The sequence below is a fragment of the Ursus arctos genome, unplaced genomic scaffold (assembly GCF_023065955.2).
Source record: "Ursus arctos isolate Adak ecotype North America unplaced genomic scaffold, UrsArc2.0 scaffold_14, whole genome shotgun sequence".
In the NCBI taxonomy this organism is placed as follows: domain Eukaryota; kingdom Metazoa; phylum Chordata; class Mammalia; order Carnivora; family Ursidae; genus Ursus; species Ursus arctos.
Genome location: NW_026622808.1, coordinates 38,754,096 through 38,772,287, shown reverse-complemented (window position 1 = coordinate 38,772,287; position 18,192 = coordinate 38,754,096). Strand labels below are relative to the sequence as shown.

The 18,192-nt window shown below is 35.1% G+C and overlaps 1 protein-coding gene across 14 annotated transcripts in view; it reads right to left on the bottom strand.

Moving 5' to 3' along the window:
- CCDC66 (coiled-coil domain containing 66) overlaps positions 1 to 18,192 on the bottom strand; it is a 74,378-nt gene that overhangs the window by 48,214 nt on the left and 7,972 nt on the right. For 8 of the 14 annotated variants that reach the window (XM_044384928.3, XM_044384927.3, XM_026501057.4 and 5 more), the window contains 5 exons: positions 14,845 to 15,289; positions 13,202 to 13,367; positions 12,936 to 13,039; positions 11,146 to 11,267; positions 10,598 to 10,699 (listed from right to left, as the gene is read on the bottom strand). In XM_044384928.3, coding sequence (XP_044240863.2) covers positions 10,598 to 10,699; positions 11,146 to 11,267; positions 12,936 to 13,039; positions 13,202 to 13,367; positions 14,845 to 15,289 — 939 coding nt within the window. Of the gene's footprint in view, positions 1 to 10,597; positions 10,700 to 11,145; positions 11,305 to 12,935; positions 13,040 to 13,201; positions 13,368 to 14,844; positions 15,290 to 18,192 lie in introns of those variants that run through there. The other 6 variants (XM_044384931.3, XM_048226507.2, XM_048226508.2 and 3 more) reach the window with 3 other exon arrangements.

The window sequence follows — 18,192 nt, the reverse complement described above, 5'->3', positions numbered from 1 at the left end:
AGGTTTACAAGAGCAAATGTAAGTGCTATAGCCCTATCACAGTCTATGACGTTTCAGTAAGAAAAACATACTGTGTTCAGGTTAAGTCCTTGAATTCTAAGAAAAAAACAAAAATTAAACAGTAGCATAAAAATTTGTTGCTTAATTTATGAGAATTTGGTATGCTCTAACAAAAAGAAAAGAATATATTCTTTTTTTTTTTTTTTAAAGATTTTATTTATTTATTCGACAGAGATAGAGACAGCCAGTGAGAGAGGGAACACGAGCAGGGGGAGTGGGAGAGGAAGAAGCAGGCTCACAGCAGAAGAGCCTGATGTGGGGCTCGATCCCATAACTCCGGGATCACACCCTGAGCCGAAGGCAGACGCTTAACCACTGTGCCACCCAGGCGCCCCGAAAAGAATATATTCTACTCAAATTGTCCTGAAAGGCAAAAGCTAAGCAACAAATACTTTATTATATGGAATAACTGCAAGACATAATTTAAAAAGTAGTTTGAATACTACAATGGCAATATACCTGATGTTACTTTCCGCCTTTGTTTTTATTTTATTTTTTAAAGATTTTATTTATTTATTTGACAGAGAGAGAGAGAGACAGCCAGCGAGAGGGAACACAAGCAGGGGGAGTGGGAGAGGAAGAATCAGGCTACCAGCCAAGGAGCCTAATGCGGGGCTCAAACCCAGAATGCTGGGATCATGCCCTGAGCCAAAGGCAGACGCTTAAGGACTGCGCCACCCAGGCGCCCCCACCACCGCCTTTGTTTTTAACAGAAACAATGACAAAGCTCCTAGTCTGTAAGCAATTGCTTTGATCAAAGGAAGGAAATATTTATATAAAAGAAAAAAATCTTAATATCTCATGTATTCTTACATTTTTCAAAGAGATAAAAACCATCACATTTCTTTAAGCTTAAAAGAACCACTTCCAAAGGAGTATTATCTTATCTTCAGGTAGGTAAGTGAATAATTCTAGCTCTAAAAATGTTATCTTAAGAGATGAAAATGGAAAAGAAAAACAAATGGCCCCTTTGAACTTCTTACAAGACATTCTCAACATGGCACTCAATCACCTTAGAACTGTCATCTGTTTCTTACGTCTGATTTAACCAGATCTGGTTTCAAGTCTGTTTTTTCAGTTTGCCTTTTTAATTTGTTCATTTGTTTTTTACATTCACATTTGAGTGAAATAATATGGTATTTGTCCTTCTCTGACTTACTTTGCTTAGCATAATACTTTCTGGCTCCATGTTGTTGCAAATGGCAAGATTTCACTCTTTTTTATGGCTGAGTTATATTCCATTGTATATATACCATATCTTCTTCATCCATTCATCTATCAATGGACACTTGGGCTGCTTCCATAATTTGGCTAATGTAAATAATGCTGTAACGAACACAGGGGTGCACCTATCCATTCGAATTAGTGTTTTCATATTCTTTGGGTAAATACCCAGTACTGCCAATTACTGGATCATATGGTAGTTCTATTTTTAATTTTCTGAGCATACGGTTTTCCGCAGTGGCTGCACCAGTTTGCATTCCCCCCAACAGCGCATGAGAGTTCCCTTTTCTCCACATCTTTGCCAGTACTTGTTGTTTCTTGTGTTTTTGATTTTAGCATTTCTGACAGGTGTGAGGTGATATCTCATTATAGTTTTCATTTGCATTTCCCTGATGCTGAGTGATGCTGAGTATCTTTTCATAGGTCTGTTGGCCATCTGCAGTATGTCTTCTTTCAAGAAATGTCTGTTCATGTCTTCTGCCCATTTTTAAATTGGATTACTTGTTTTTTTGTATGCCAAGTTAAGTTCTGTATATATTTTGGAGACTAAACCCTCATCAAGTATATCATTTGCAAATACCTTCTCCCATTCAGTAGGTTGTCTTTTAGTTTTATTGTCTCCTTTACTGTACAGAAGTTTTTTATTTTGATGAAGACCCAATAGTTTATTTTTGCTTTTGTTCCCCCTGCCTGAGGAGATGGATCTAGAAAAATGCTGCTGTGGCTAATGGCAGAGAAATTACTGCATATGGTGCTCTCTTTTAGCATTTTTATGGTTTCAGGTCTCACATCTGGGTCCTTAATCCATTCTGAGTTTATATTTGTGTATGGTGTAAGAAAGTGGTCCAGTTTCTTCTTTTAAATATAGCTGCCCAGTTTTTCCAATGTGTTTCTTTTTTAAGTTGGAAATTCCTTCAGACAAATTTCTTAAGGCAATTCCTTCATGAATTGGGGTAAATCTTGTCAAATACTTTTTGTGTACCTATTGAGATTTCTTTTTTAAGTAGGCTTGATGCTCAGCATGGAACCTAACATGGGGCTTCAACTCACAACTGTGAGATCAAGACCTGAGCTGAGATGAAGAGTTGAATGCTTAACACACTGAGCCATCCAGGCGCCCCCGCCAACATATTTTCTTTCATTATTAAAATGGTATACCTGTGGATTTTAAAATATTTCCTTAACTACCTAGGAAAAATCTTAGTCATGACATATTATTACTTTTAAAAAATACATATTTGAGAGAGTGACAGAAAGCACAAGAAGGGGAAGGTCAGAGGGAGCAGCAGACTCCCCACTGAGCAAAGAGCCCGATGTGGGACTTGATCCCCGGGGCCTCTGGGATCATGACCTGAGCCAAAGGTAGAAGTTTAACCAACTGAGCCACCCAGGCACCCATATTTATTACCTTTTTATATATTACTGAAATTTAATTGGTAATATTTTCTTTAGAATTTTTGGGTGTATATTCCTGAATAAAATAAACCTTATTTTCCTGGCTTTAGTATCAAGTTTATATTGGTCTTGTACAATGAATTGGGAGCTATTCCATATTTTTACCATCTGGGTATCTGAATAAACTTGGAATTTATTCCATAAAAGTTTGGTAGAAATTGTTAGTAAAACCACTTGGACATTTTACTTCCCTTGTGGGGAAATCTTTCTAACCAGATCTACATTTAACAGTAACAAGACTATTCAAGTGTTTCGTTTAAGTCAGTTCCTTTTTTTTTTTTTTTTTAAGTAATCTGTACACCCAACATGGGGCTCAAACTTACAAGAGTCACATGCTCTACCAACTGAGCCAGCCAGGTGCCCCCAAGTCACTTACTTTAAGTTATGATTTTTACAGTAATTTCTCCATTTCACCTAAGTTTTCAGAATTGTTGGCATAAGATATCCACTAATAAATTATCTGCTAATAAATTACCCCACCTGCAATTATGCCATTTTCTCATAATTTTATCTTCTTGATCAGTCTTTTCTAGAGATATATTTTGTTATTTCTTTCAAAACAGGCAACTTTCAGCTTTGTATGTTATGACTGGTACCCCTATTTTCATGATTTCTTCTAATTTAATCTGTTGTTCCTTTTTCTAACTTAATATGGACACCTAGCATACTGCTTAAAAGGTTTTCTTTTCTAATACACTTTCTCTTGAATTTTTGATGTGTTTCTGGTGTGTAACCATTATCATTTTGTTCCAAGTATTTGTGATTTCCATTATAGTTTTTTTTTACTCAAGTTACTCAGTGTGATTTTTAATTTCCAAATACGTATGTAGTAGTTAAAAAACTCTTATTAGTAACTTCTAAGTTACTTGTAGTTAGAGATCACTTTACAATAGCTATTTAAATTTTATCTGAATCTTTATGTCCTAACACAAATCACTTTTTGTAAATATCCATGTGTGCCTGAGAAAGTATTTCCCAATTGTTGAACAAAGAATCTGATCTGTTGGGGCACCTGGGTGGCTAAGTAGTTAAAGCGTTTGCCTTCAGCTCAGGGTCCTGGGATCGAACCCCGCATCGGGCTCCCTGCTCTGCTGGGAGCCTGCTTCTTCCTCTCTCCCATTCCCCCTGCTTGTGTTCCCTCTCTCGCTGGCTGTCTCGCTCTCTGTCAAATAAATAAAATCTAAAACAAAAACAAAAACCTGATATGTTAACTAGGACCAACTTGCTATTCTGATTTCTACACTGAAATCTCTGTTTAAATAAAGAATTTATAAGTTTCTCTGCTGTTTTAGGGTGCGTGGGTGGCACAGTTGGTTAAGTGTCTAACTCCTGGCTTTGGTTTGGACTGTGATCTCGGGGTCGTGAGATCAAGCCTTGCATTGGGCTCCATGCTCAGCACAGATTCTGCTGGAGATTCTCTGTCCCCCTCCCATTCACGGTCTCACTTTCTCTATAAAATAAATAAATATTTTAAAAAAATTTCTCTGCAGTTTTAACAATTTCTCAATTCAGATATTGAAGTCTTTATTTGAGTCTACCAATTTTTGTTTCATATATTTTTATCAGGTTCACGCACGTTAAAAATTGCTATACCTTCTTGATATGCTAAATCTCCCATCTATATTTACAACCCTCACCATCCCTAATAATGATTTGTCTTATTTTTATTAGTGCAGCAATAACAATTTTATTTTGGTTAGCATTTTTTTGATCCTATTGTTTTCAACCTTGCTGTATTCCTATGCTTTAGGTGTGTCTTGTATTCTAGAAAGTATCTAGATTTCTTTATTCTAATCAGTAATTTTCTTAATTGGTGAGTTTTGCTTCACCTAGATTTATTATATTTATTGATACATTTGGTCCTATTTCTACCTTAATCTTACATTTCAGTTTACCCACTTTATTTTTAAGGCTTTAAATTTTTGACATCGAAGATATCATCTTCTAATAAGAACTTTAATATGTTCGCATATCCTTTGATCTTGCCATCCTCTGCCAACACATCAAGGTTGGTATTAACTAGACCTTTCAGTTATTAAGGATATATATATATATAATTTTTAAAGATTTTATTTATTTATTTGACAGAGAGAGAGACAGCCAGAGAGAGAGGGAACACAAGCAGGGGGAATGGGAGAGGAAGAAGCAGGCTCCCAGCAGAGCAGGGAGCCTGATACGGGGCTTGATCTCAGGACCCTGGGTTCATGCCCTGAGCTGAAGGCAGACACTTAACGACTGAGCCACCCAGGTGCCCCAAGTATATATTTTTTATAAAGATAACAATCAACTCTACCAAGGTAAATAACCACAAATCTCTTGCAGCATCCCTTAATTTACCTTACCTTTTTGGTTAAGCACTTCATTCAAAACTGGTTTCAATGTCATCTTTTAATAAAAATCTTCAGAAGACTTTAATGGCTGAGGATCTTTTATTATCTATCATAGATACATAGATAATGATAGCTTGGCTACATATGAAATTCTAAGTTTTAAGTTCTTTCCATCAACTTTGAAAATATGATTCCATAGTTATCTTGTACCCAGTGTTGCTGCCAGAAAAAGTGAAGCTCAAACTTGTTCTTTTATATACTGCTTGTTCTTTCTTTCTGCAGGCCTTTAGAATTTCTTGGTCTTCCATATTCCTAAATTTCAGGTTAGTATGTATAGTGAGGTATTCCTTATTCTCTTTTCGGGGTGCTCTCTAGCCCTTTAAATCAAGGGTCAGTTAATAAACTGATCTCAATTACTTTTTCAAGTATTTCCTCTCTTCTCCAAATTTCCCTCTTGTTTGGAGGGAATGTCAGCATTTCTATTTTCATTTTCATACTGCCTTAAAATTTTTTCCCCATTTGTCCTTTCCTTTTTCAAGATTTTTAAAAATATATATGGCTTTCCAATTATTTATTCATTCCCTAGCTCTATCATTCCCACTATTTCTCATCTATTATATTTTATACTTTATTGTATGTTTCACACCTAAATTTTCTGCATGGTTGTCTCTCTTCCATGTTCTCACTTATAACACTTTCCCTTACTTCTTTTATTATATTCATTAAACTAAATTTATGAATTCATCTGTCCTAATATTTTTGCTTCTGTTAGACTCTGATATCCTCTATCTGCACTGTTCTTCCTTTGAAATTGTTGTTCCTCTAACATTTATGTTATTTGCAGCAGTTAATTTTTTTCCTGGCATTATCAACCAAACTTGTCCAGCAACGAACAGCCAATATATTCAGTAGCAGCAATGGCAGAGGAGACTAGCCTGGCCCTAGGATGGAAACTTCAGGCACTAAAAACAATCACTCCCCTCAGAGCTTCTTTTTTGAGAACACTCCTTAGATTGTAACTGTAATTCACCAGACAAGCGAGTATGAACAGGAAGGGGCAGAGTAGTCTCCACCTGATCTTCCAAGTGCCTGCAAAGAAGTAAGATTTAAGCAAGGACTGGCCCAGGATTTTATTCTATGGGACAGCTAGAACAGAGATCTGACTTACAGTAAATGTGAGGCACTGTTTAAGATAATGACATTAGGGGATGGGGGGAAGCATATTAACAAGAACAGAATTCCAACCATTCATTTCCTATTTTCTTCTCCCACAGAGATGGTGGGTTAACTTCTACCACACGCAACCTACCAATTCAACAAACCAAAAATACTCGTTTTTCCAGTATCTTAGGAACTGACCTTAAGGGCAAGTACTAGCAGTTTACAACCAAGGTTCAGAATCTTGAGATGATGGGATCTTAGTATTTTTAAGCTTGTAAAAGCTTATTTGTTGTCAGTATTTTCTGCTTAACTTTAATTTTTGGTTATGTTTTTCTTATAACATTATAGCAAATTCTGTGACTTCTCTGTTGATATTTGAAAATTTGATACACGTGTTTGTAGAAAACAAAATTACTGATACTTTTATTGTCCAAATACTCTGATAATACCCTAGTAAAAATGTGCCTCAATTTCTCATATTTATTTTTGGCTTACAAATCACAAAAATATTATTTTTACATCTTTGTTATTGACTCTACATTTTAGCAAAAATAATTTATTATGGGGGTGCCTGGGTGGCTCAGTTAAGCATCCAACTCTTGATTTCAGCTCAGGTCTTGATTTCAAAGTCATGAGTTCAAGTCCCATGCTGGGCTCCACTCTGGGCATGGAGCTTACATTAAAATAAATAAGTTAACAGCTTTCTCTCCCAAAGTAATGTTTCTAAAATTACTAGCAATTTTGCTTTTTGTTTTTTTTAAATTTTGATTGGCTTATATAACCCATTTTTAATAATGTGTAATTTTATTTCAAGTGTATCTCTTTTAAGGTCTGTGGGGTTCTCATACCTCTGCTTTTAAATAAAAGATTTTTGACCTTTCAGAGTTGATTTTTGTTTTCTGTGTGTACAGATTACACTAGCTATTCTGTTTATAATTAAGCTAGTGGTTATCTTTGCTTTCTACATTCTTAACCTTTACGTGGGTTTCAGAATCATAATTAACTCTGTCTTTATAGAGAGATCATGCAACACATCAACACAAAAGCATAAAGCATAAAACAAACAAAAGCATAAAGAACAAAAGTGGAATGTTTCCCTTTGCTTCCATTACTCTCTCACCAGACTTAGACAATGCCAACAATCTGCTTTCTTTTATGTATTCATATTTGTTGATACATCGTCCATATTTTTTTCCCTTTAAACATAGAAATGGTTATATCATATGTACTGTTTTGCAATTTACCTTATTTCACAAAGTCTCAGAGACTTTGTGGAAGCTATATAGTCCCTTTTTTTAAACCACAAATTCCTTACTGTGTTTTAATTCTGATTCATTTTCTGACCCAGAAATAATCTTTAAAAACTTCTTTAAAAAAATGAAAAATCAGGGAAAGATCTTTGGGAGAAATATTTTATCAATTCTTACAGATCTGAACATATCTTTATGCTCCCTTTACATGTGAACATGTTGTTTAGGCATTAAATTCTTTGCCCCAAGGGTATATGTAGGGTATCTATTAAACCCTATAAACACTGTTCTATTATCTACAGAGGAGAAATTTAAGGTTAACTTGATTTTTGTTCTGTCTTCTTATTTTAAATGCTTGAAGAAGTCTATACTTGTTCTTGAAATTTTAACAGTTATTAGGATGTATATTTTTAAATCAAAGTAAAAGTCAAAAAAGGAAAAGACACATATATATTATCCAATTATGATTATGCATACATATTAATGCATACATATATATATATACATATTAAGATGACATTCATATGTATTATTATTGGGTGTGGTGCCTGCTTAAGATTCTCTCCCTCTCCCTCTGCTCCTCCTCTCTCCACACTGCCCCTCATACTCCACTGGCTTGTGTGTGCTGTCTCTCCCCCCCAAAAAAACAAAAAAAACCAAAACAAAGCAAAAACCAAAAACTCTCTTCTTAAAAAGAAAAGAAAATTGGTAAAAATTTAACAAAAAAAATTAAATATAAAATACCAGAGGATCCAACGATTCCACTTATGGGTATATACCCAAAAGTATTAAGAACAAAGCCTCAAAGAGATTATGTGTAAACCAATGTTCACAGCAGCATTATTCCACAACAGCCAAAAAGGGGTAACAACTCAAATGTCCATCAACATTTGGATGGATAAACAAAATGTAGTTGTTATAAACACAATGAAATATTATTTAGCCTTAAAAAGGAATGAGATTCTGATATATGCTACAACATGGATGAACCCTGAAAACTTAATGGTAAGTGAACTTTGTCAGACAAAAAGATTCAAATATTACAAAATTCCACTTAAAGGTATCTAGAATAGTCAAATTCATAGACAAATTAGAATGGCTGCCAACAGTTAGGGGGAGGGAAAAATGGGGAGTGTTTAATGGATACAGTTCAGTTTGTAAAGATAAAAAAATTCTGGAGGAGGACAGTGGTGATGGTTGCCTGACAACGTGAATGTACCTAATCCCTCTATACTGCACATTTAAAAATTACTAAAATGGTAAATTCTGTGTTATGTGTATTTTTCCACAATAAAAAAAAGGTTAAAAAGGAATAAAAGTAGAAATTTTTATTGGCCAAATGCAGAACTATGGTATGGTGGTAGCAATAAGAAGCTTAAACACAATAGTTCAAAATTACACAGTACAAAAGAATGTTTGGGCTGAACAATACAGGGATGAGAATACAGGGCCATTCTACTGGGGGAGGTGGGGTAAGACTGAGAATCAAGAAAAAAGAGGAAGGGAAGCTGGTGAGATAACTGACCCTGACCCTGAACAGTCTCATAGCTCCAAATGGATCTGCTTTGTAAGTTACAAATAGAGTAAACCTTCATTGAACACTTGCTATTTGTCAGTCACTGTTCTAAGCATTACCTGGGTTTTAACAAAATTGGCCTTAGTGACTCTGCCTGCAACCAAATTTCTGCTCCTCTTAATTACATGAAAATGTTAACTTGATATTCAAATAGATATAAATAGTTCTGGCTATGGCTTGGATTTCTGAAACCAACTGTTTTCAGATATTTAAGGGGGGTTTTTTAGTTACACAGTTAAATTCACTTCCCCTCAATAGCATCTCTCCAGTATCTTACCACATGCATACATAAATGCATAAAAACTACATTTAAACAGTATGAGGATGAGTAGATAATCATACTCTTTAACCACTGTTTGTCCAGCCTTACATTTAGTGTGTTTTACTTTCTAGTCCTTCTCCCATTCCCAACTCCCATATCTCCTGTGAAACACAAATAATTTTATTGGTTTTTTGGATTATAAAAAAGGATGCATGCTAGCATTTAAAAATATATACAAAACATAAAAACACCTAAAAGTCACCTCATACGGCTATTTGCATTAACAGTCATAGTATGACTCACTCACAGATAGTAAACGACCTAAAAAAATGGTGCAAATTAAGCAATAATAAATGATATACTAACATTTCAACTTAAATTTTGCTAACTGAAAATATGTTAATATTTTTATGCTAACTGAAAATATGTTAATATTTTTAGTATTAAAAATTCTTCAATCCTAATGCTGAAATGTAAATAAGCTAACAACTGATTCTTACCAACTTCACAAATAGTTTTAGTTGTAGTTTTTAGTAGTATCTGCATGCATCAATTTTTAAACTCTACACTCAAAATTATCATCCAGAGGTGCCTGGATGGCTCAGTCAGTTAAGTGTCCAACTCTTGATTTTGACTTGGGTCATGATCTCACGGTGGTGAGATTGAGCCCCACGTTGGGCTCCACACTGGGAGCGAAGTCTGCTAAAGATTCTCTCCCTCTGCCCCTCCCCCACTTAAAAAAATTATCATCCAAAACTATAGATTTCTGCAAAATGTCTTCTATCAAGGCTAATTTAGTGCCTTTCAACAGTCAAAGTGCTTTAGGGAATGTGGAGAAGTACAATTCAGATTTCATTCCTTTCATTAATGTAAAATTGTCAAGAACTACAAAGCTCTTTGATATAGGCAAGTCAGCCCTATATGGAGCAGAACAAACAGCCATGAAAGCCATGCAAACAATCTAACTTGGCGGGGTTCTTTAAGAAATCTACCAGTGCTAAAAAGTCTCCCATCAGAATCATCCCTTTAGATTACTACATTATTTTCAGAATACATTTGTTAAAATGTAAATGTTCACTAGGAAGGAATAATTACTATATGTATAAAAAAGAAACCGTTCATAACTTTTTTAAATTTAAGGAGCATACTGCACTCAGTAAAAATTAACTGGTAAGTAAAAATAAGAGTATTAAGGTCCACTCTTTTAAGGAAAATAGGTAATATAAAGATCAAGTACTAAAGGGCTTATATATTCAATGTAATGACTCTTATGACTTACCTCTAAAATCTGACTAGCTCTAGGTAGTGGGTGCCCATCAGCCTGGACCACTGTTATCTGACTGGGAGACTGTGACAGAATGCTGGAAGAGCTAGCGTAAGTCTAAAAACAAAGAGAAAACAAGGGTACTTCTTCTCTGTATAATATTAAACACAGGAAAAATTTAAAGGTCACTAAAACACTACCTAAGGAACACCTGGTGTGTACTTATGCTTGATAAGTAATGACTTATGTTTGATATAACCTTGTGGCAGATACCACATGGTCAGTGGCAGAGTTTCGTAGTCATCTAAAAAATTGCAGAGCTCTTTTACAAGAGCCTAAAGGAGGTGCCTCAGGCCTCTACACTCACCTACATAGTAAGACAATTTACAGAATACAAACAGAGACTAGATGAGGTCATAATTAAATTCAAAATAACACTGTTTTACAGTAACATATGAAAAATAACTCTTAAAAAGCTTTATGATATGAACATGGCTTAACATTTTAAAAAGTAAAATTAAGATGTCTTATATTCCATAAATGCTTCATTTTGATACTCTTACCTTAGACTGGTCAAGAATTTGAAAATTTTCCCATATTATTTTATCACTTTCAAATTTTTTCCAAGGATTACTCCATTTTTCAGACGCTTCTTTTTCTTTCTTCTTTAAAGCAACCTGTTCATCTGTAAATAATGTCCTTTTTAAAAAAATGTACAAAAACTGTAAAAAAAAAATCATGTAAACAAATCATGACCTTCTTAAAGAGCGCAGATTCCAACACAGATCTAATCAAAATTGTTTTTTAGGGAGATTAATTCAACAAGACAGAGAAGAATTTTAAGAGATATGGAATAAAACATTTAACCAGAACCAAACTGGATATAAAATGTTTATTATAATTAGCAATAAAAATCAATTTTTTTCAGAACAACGTATTTTATATTACGCAAATTACTGTGAGGTTCTACTGTCCTGTAATGTTCATTCGATTACTACTAAGAGACTGAAAAGATAAACCTCTGGATTCAGAGAACCCTAGAATCAAATCCAAGTTCAACCACTTCCTATCTACGTAACTGTGGGCAAACTGCTGTTCATCTTCCTAAAACTCAGTAAATTTTACTCTTCTGTAAAATGAGAATAGTGCCTATTTCAGTACAGTGCCTAGCACAAAGTAAATACGTAATAAATGTCAGCCACTATTATTCATAACTGCTGAAGAGTAAGAAAACAAAATCTTGGGTCTAACAAACTGATATAAAAACTAGGCCCCAAATCCATCAGTAGTTCTTAAAAATTCAGAGACGTATAAACTTAAATTTCAAGAATATTAATGAAAGCATGATTTCAAGAAAGAGAGATGTGCTTTTTTTAATAGGGTCAAATAAAAGAAAGTAAACTTTTTAGATAATAAAGCATAAAACATTTCAGTCATTTCCAAGTAGTTCCATCCAACTTCAGAAGTTTGGTATTACAGTTTGATAAGCAAAATTTGTATTGAAAGAAAATATTTAAAACTGAAAGTATGATATACACACATCAAATCGCGAAACCTTCAGATACTGCTATCATACATTTAATTTCTTCAAACTTCTGTTACCTTGACTTTCAATATCAATTCATTCCCAATTTCTTCTGCTTTTCTATCGCTTGTCTCAGCAGTGTTACGGCTGCCTCACAGAAAGACTTCCTAGTTAAATGGAGGGTGAAGTCCATCTTTATGCTTTTAGTACAGCTATTCTTAAAAAGTACAACTGTTACTTCATATATTTTCCAAATTCTGACACCTAGACCATAAGTCTAGTCCAAGAAGAAACAAGAGTTTCTTAGTTACTATCAATATTCTAAGATCCTAACAAAATGATATATTTTTCTGTTATACGGTCTACAGGATGAAAAAAAGCAATAAGCTCGTTTTTGTAGGGAATATACTTACTGATACCATATTAATGATTCTTGATCAAAGTGTTTTATTTTAAAGAATGAACTCTATTTTTAAATAAAACCATCTTTAAATCCATAGGATTTCTACAATGGAAAAATATGAAAATGGATTCTCAGGAAATGAGAAAAGTTTAGGAATCTTTGAGCTCCAGAATGATACTGATGACATTAATACTTATTGTTCATCTCTGGTCTTCTGGTACACACCAAGAGACTACCAGGCAAAAAGACACAACCTAAAGGAATATAAAACCACAAAGCTTTCTACATATTGCAGCAAACTAGCCTAGATGGCAAATGTTATAAAAAAAGATTTTTTATAGTATCATACTGAAAGATATATTTCAACCTCAATATATATTCCTTAAGGCAACAAAAGTATAATAAAAGGTATAATAATTATGTACCAAGCTCTTTCTTCCACTGGGCTTTCTTTGCTTCCAACAAACTTCTGTCACGTTCTCTTTCCCCCAGAGTACTGAATATGTCAGCTGGTTTCCATACATTCTCTCTAAAACACAAAAAAATAACAGAAATCTTAATATATGCTTCTATAGAAGCTACTCCATAAATATTAAGTAATAAACTTAAATAGCTCTCCGTCTTCAGAGTAAATATTTCACATGAAAGTCAAGGAAAAGCAAAACCACAGTAACAGATATGAGTTACATACATGGCAATTTTCTGCTCATACTGCTTAGATGTCTCTTGATTTTTATTTAAAACAGATTTATTTTCATCCAGGACAGACGAAAGAGCCTCAGTTTTTTGGAATACTCCCATAACGTTCTCATCCTCTGGCTGATTGGAAATACTGTTTAAATGTAGACTGCCCTGACCTATGAGGTAAAAATGCATGTTTTAAAATGAACACTAAAATTGCATGTGTTACAATACCTTATTTTGGCGTACTGCTACACACTTTAAAAACACTGCCTTACAAATTACCAAAGTAATCACCTCTCGAAGCAGTCCTTCGGTGGGTATTATGATTCCCTTTTGTCAAAAAAGGAAACTGAGCCCAGAGGTTAAATGGTCCAGAGATATGGCCATTGCTGTATAACCTCTTGTGTCTAACAGGAAAACAAACAAGCAACAACAAAATTTCCATTTACTCTTGCTAGCAATATTTTTACAAATAATATAAAACACAAATCACAACTTAAAGAATAAATGCAAAACTGGTTTATGAAAAACTCATTACCTTGCCCTGATTTTTCTCATTTAGCTGGGATATCAATGGAAAACTTTATATGGACCACTGCCTATATGCCTCCGTTGTATCTATTTCCAAATGTTTTATACAGGCTCCTATGCTTGGCTCAGAAATTACTCTAATTCTTCTTAATGTGCTAACTTTCCCAATGAGGAGAAAGTATATTTAATATGCAGGTCATTATTTGATTAAATGTTGCCTTCAGCTTTGTTGATATTCTCTCTCATTATACGTAATAAGTTTTTATTTTTTGTTCTCTAGGCTACAATTCTAGCTGTAAAGACCCAGATCCCTCATTTTACAAAGAATAATCTAGACCAAGACAAGATAAGTTACTCCAACTTGAATATCTTGGGAATGTACAGAAGCTACCTGTCCCCAAATCAGTTCTGGGGCCTCTTCCTGGTGACTGTTAATGTTATTTTTATTTATTTCATTATTGCCTAACAAAATTTTAATCACATTTCTACTTGTATTAATTCCTTAGCTCAAAGCTAAAGAAATCAGAAGGCTTTTAAAAACATAATACAATGCCCTGACTAATGAAACAGAAGACATGTTAACATTCTTCTACTTCTTCCAAGTCTGTATTTTATATTGGTTAAAAAGATGGTGCTGCCAATCCTCAGCAAGGATTAAGGGTCAGGAAAGGTACAATGCAGGGGCCAAGAAAATAATCCTTTTCAGCAACTCAAGTCAAATACTCAAAGTAAGGTTCCTTCAATTTTCACTAGAAATACTATAGTGATTTTTCAGAGCATTTTATATAATTATTTTTAATGTAAGTAAAGCTTTCTACATTCTGGAATAAGTACAACATCTTTTTGTACTAAGATCTTTACTCTAGAGTTCACGAAACTGGGTTTCTTAAGGCTATGGTACCATAATTGTAATACTCTGAGCATTAATCTTAAAATACGGCATATTATAGCTATAAAAGTAATTTTGCACGAGAATGTTCTCTAAAAGAATATTTTAAAAGATTATTACATGGTAAATCAGAATTTCAGAGGCACAGTTATGTAAAATCCAAAGAATGAGAAATTCTAAAACACATACTGGTAACATTAATATTAATTAAAACTTCAGAAAAACCTTACTTGTTTCCTCCTTTCCATTTTCAATCAGGGAAATAGATTTATTTCCTTGGTTCACAGACATCAAAATCTGTTGTAGTTGGTCTTGTGTTAGACACACCAAATTGCTCTTCATATTTTCAGCTGTAATGTGCTTTTTGCAAAGCTTCTGTTTAGCTACTACAGATGTATTTATCGTGTTTCTAGTCTTCTGTATATTGGGGGTTGCAGGTGAAATCTCTTTCTGGACATAAAGACAGTCTTTATCTACATACTGCTTGCATATATCCTTAGTGGGTGAAAAAGTCATACTATTTTTTTCACCTTTTGCCAGTGAAGTTTCTGAACCCATTCTCTTCTTTTGCAAAAGTTTTCCACTCCTTATACAAGTATTTTGGGTTGATTTCAGAATGTATCCAGTTTGTTTTGTTCTTAAAGGACATTTTGCAATCTTGGTCTTATTTCCCATCTGTTAAAACACCAAAAATGTATTCTTTATAACAGCCCATGAAAAATCAACAATTATCTTTACATAATCTGTGATTTCAGGCCTCTACTTTTTTCCACTCTGCTGTTAAGACACTATATGCATGAGACACTAACATTTAACCTTTGCAAATCTTCACTTGAAAGCTTCATCAATAACTGGAAATTATTATTTTTCTCTACATAATGAATATAGAACTTTTATTCTAGTTGTTACAGGACCTCTCCAAACTCCAGCTTTGAATCTCATGTCATGATTATATCACTCAGATCACCTCTTTTCTTTATAGGTATCTACAGACCTGTGAGTTAGTAACATAGGTTAGTTACTTCTTGAATAAATTAACTTGTAGGTCAACATCCCTCTAACATAACTCCTATCTTAATTATTAGTGCTTTCATATCCACACAGATCATTCTTCCAATTTCCTGGCCTCTCATTTCCTTGAACTATATTCTTGTCCTCCATGCTACCTCAGGTTCTCATTCTCATAATGGTAGATACTAACCTTGTATCTACTCCTAACTGCAATCCCTCCATAATCTCAATTTCAAGTATGGCACAATGACCCAACACCCAATTTTCCCCAGCTCACTTCCTTGCATATCCCAGTTCTGATAATTCTTTAACTCAGCTGGGATCTATAATCTATTTATCCTACCACCTTCCTCTTGTCCTCCCTTACCAATATTAAATTCCATGATTAGCCAAAACCACCACCGTCTTCTATTCTCAACTTCTCTGTTCTGACATACATGCTTTGCAAATCCCCAGACTGGTAAAATCTAACTCTTCACCTGCTCTGTGCCCGCACCCAGGAAGAAAAACACAAAGCCACAATATCTAGTTTCACCTTAAATACATAATCCAAAACAACAAATGGGCCCTTCATGCTACTCAGCAGTTACGATTTCACAAATTCATTTACTCTCTCATTCTTTTTTTTTTTTTTTAAAGATTTTATTTATTTGACAGAGATAATGACAGCCAGCGAGAGAGGGAACACAAGCAGGGGGAGTGGGAGAGGAAGAAGCAAGGCTCATAGCGGAGGAGCCTGATGGGGGGCTCGATCCCATAACGCCGGGATCACGCCCTGAGCTGAAGGCAGACGCTTAAAGACTGCGCCACCCAGGCGCCCCTACTCTCTCATTCTTTTAACAAGTTTCAACTTTCTCCTCTTTCCCAAAACTAACACTTTCTCTTTCATATTTATTCTCAGCTGAAGATCTTGATCACTATTTCACTGAAAATCTTACAAAGAAGCATTCAGAAAAAACTTCCAAGTTTCTACCACTTAATCTGTACCAGCATCGTACTCATACAAACTGCTTGTACTCCTGTTATTTGTAGATATTCTCATAATCCTTTCTTTCTCAGGGATCTCTCTCTAGCAATTCTTTGCTTTCTCCTGAATCATCAGCTGTTTCTTTCCTGCTAGATCACATCTTTATCATCTTTAAGAATGCATGATCAGGGCACCTGGGTGGCACAGCGGTTAAGCGTCTGCCTTCGGCTCAGGGCGTGATCCCGGCGTTACGGGATCGAGCCCCACATCAGGCTCCTCTGCTATGAGCCTGCTTCTTCCTCTCCCACTCCCCCTGCTTGTATTCCCTCTCTCGCTGGCTGTCTCTCTGTCAAATAAATAAATAAAATCTTAAAAAAAAAAAAAAAAAAGAATACATGATCCCACTTTCTCATCTCCCACAATCCTATTCCAGCCAAGCTTTCACCCACACCACTCCACCAAAAATGCTCATCGTCATTAATAACTTTTTACATTGCAAATTCAGTGACTGATCCACAGATCATCTTACCAGACTTATTGGGATTATTCTTCCCATTTTGAATCACTTTCTCTACTTCATTTCCTGAGGATTCCACAATTCTGGTTCTTTGCTGTTCCTTCTCAGTCTTTACTGGCTCCCTTTCCCCCAAACCTCTTAAAGTTGCTTAGTCCCAGGATCTCTTAGCTCTAACTTACCTCGTTCACTTGCTAATTTCATTACCCTGGTTGTTCTAAATATTATCCATATGTTGATGACTCCCGAACTTGTCTCCAGGATGGACCTCTCCCCTAACTTGAGGTTCCAAACACTTCTACTGGGTTAACAGCCATTTAAAACAACAAGCCCCAAACAAAACTCTTGATCTCCCACATGCCCCTAAATTACTTGCTCCCTTCAGTTTTTCCCATCTCAGCTACCCATGACAAAAATTTTGGAATTATCGATTATTGTCTCAATATGCCAGCCACACTTGTCATCAAACCTTGTTTTGCTCCATCTTCAAAATATATCCTAAATCTGACCACTCCTGAACAACTCTCTTGCCAACCCTCTACCCCAAGACATCATTAGCTCTTGCCTAAGTTACTGAAAAGCCTTCAGATTTTGCTTCTGCCCTTGCTCTCCCAGTAGGTTCTCAACACAGCCGCCATAGTGAGTACCTTAATAGGTTAAGTCAGATCATGTCACTTTCTTCAAAAGCTTCTAATGGTTTCCTATCTTACTTAGGAGGAAAAACTGAAGTTCATACCAAGATCAAAAAAGACTAATGATCTGTGCACTCTTCACACTTATCCCCTTACCTAATCTCTCTGATCTCATTATCTATCTTAGCCTCCAGCCACATGGGCTTCTTGGCTACTCCTTGAATTCAACAAGAACCTCCAGTTTTAGGCCTTAGCACTAGTCAATCCCTCTAACTGGGACATTCTTCCTTCAGATTCTATATTGTTCATGCACTCACCTCCTTCAAATCTTTGTTCCAACATCAGTAACTCAATAAGGTCTTCTCTGACCACCCTATTTAAAATTGTAGGTTTCATTTTTGGGCAGTGGCGGCGGGGGGAGGGGGTGTTATCGCAGCTTTCCTGTTCTACACTC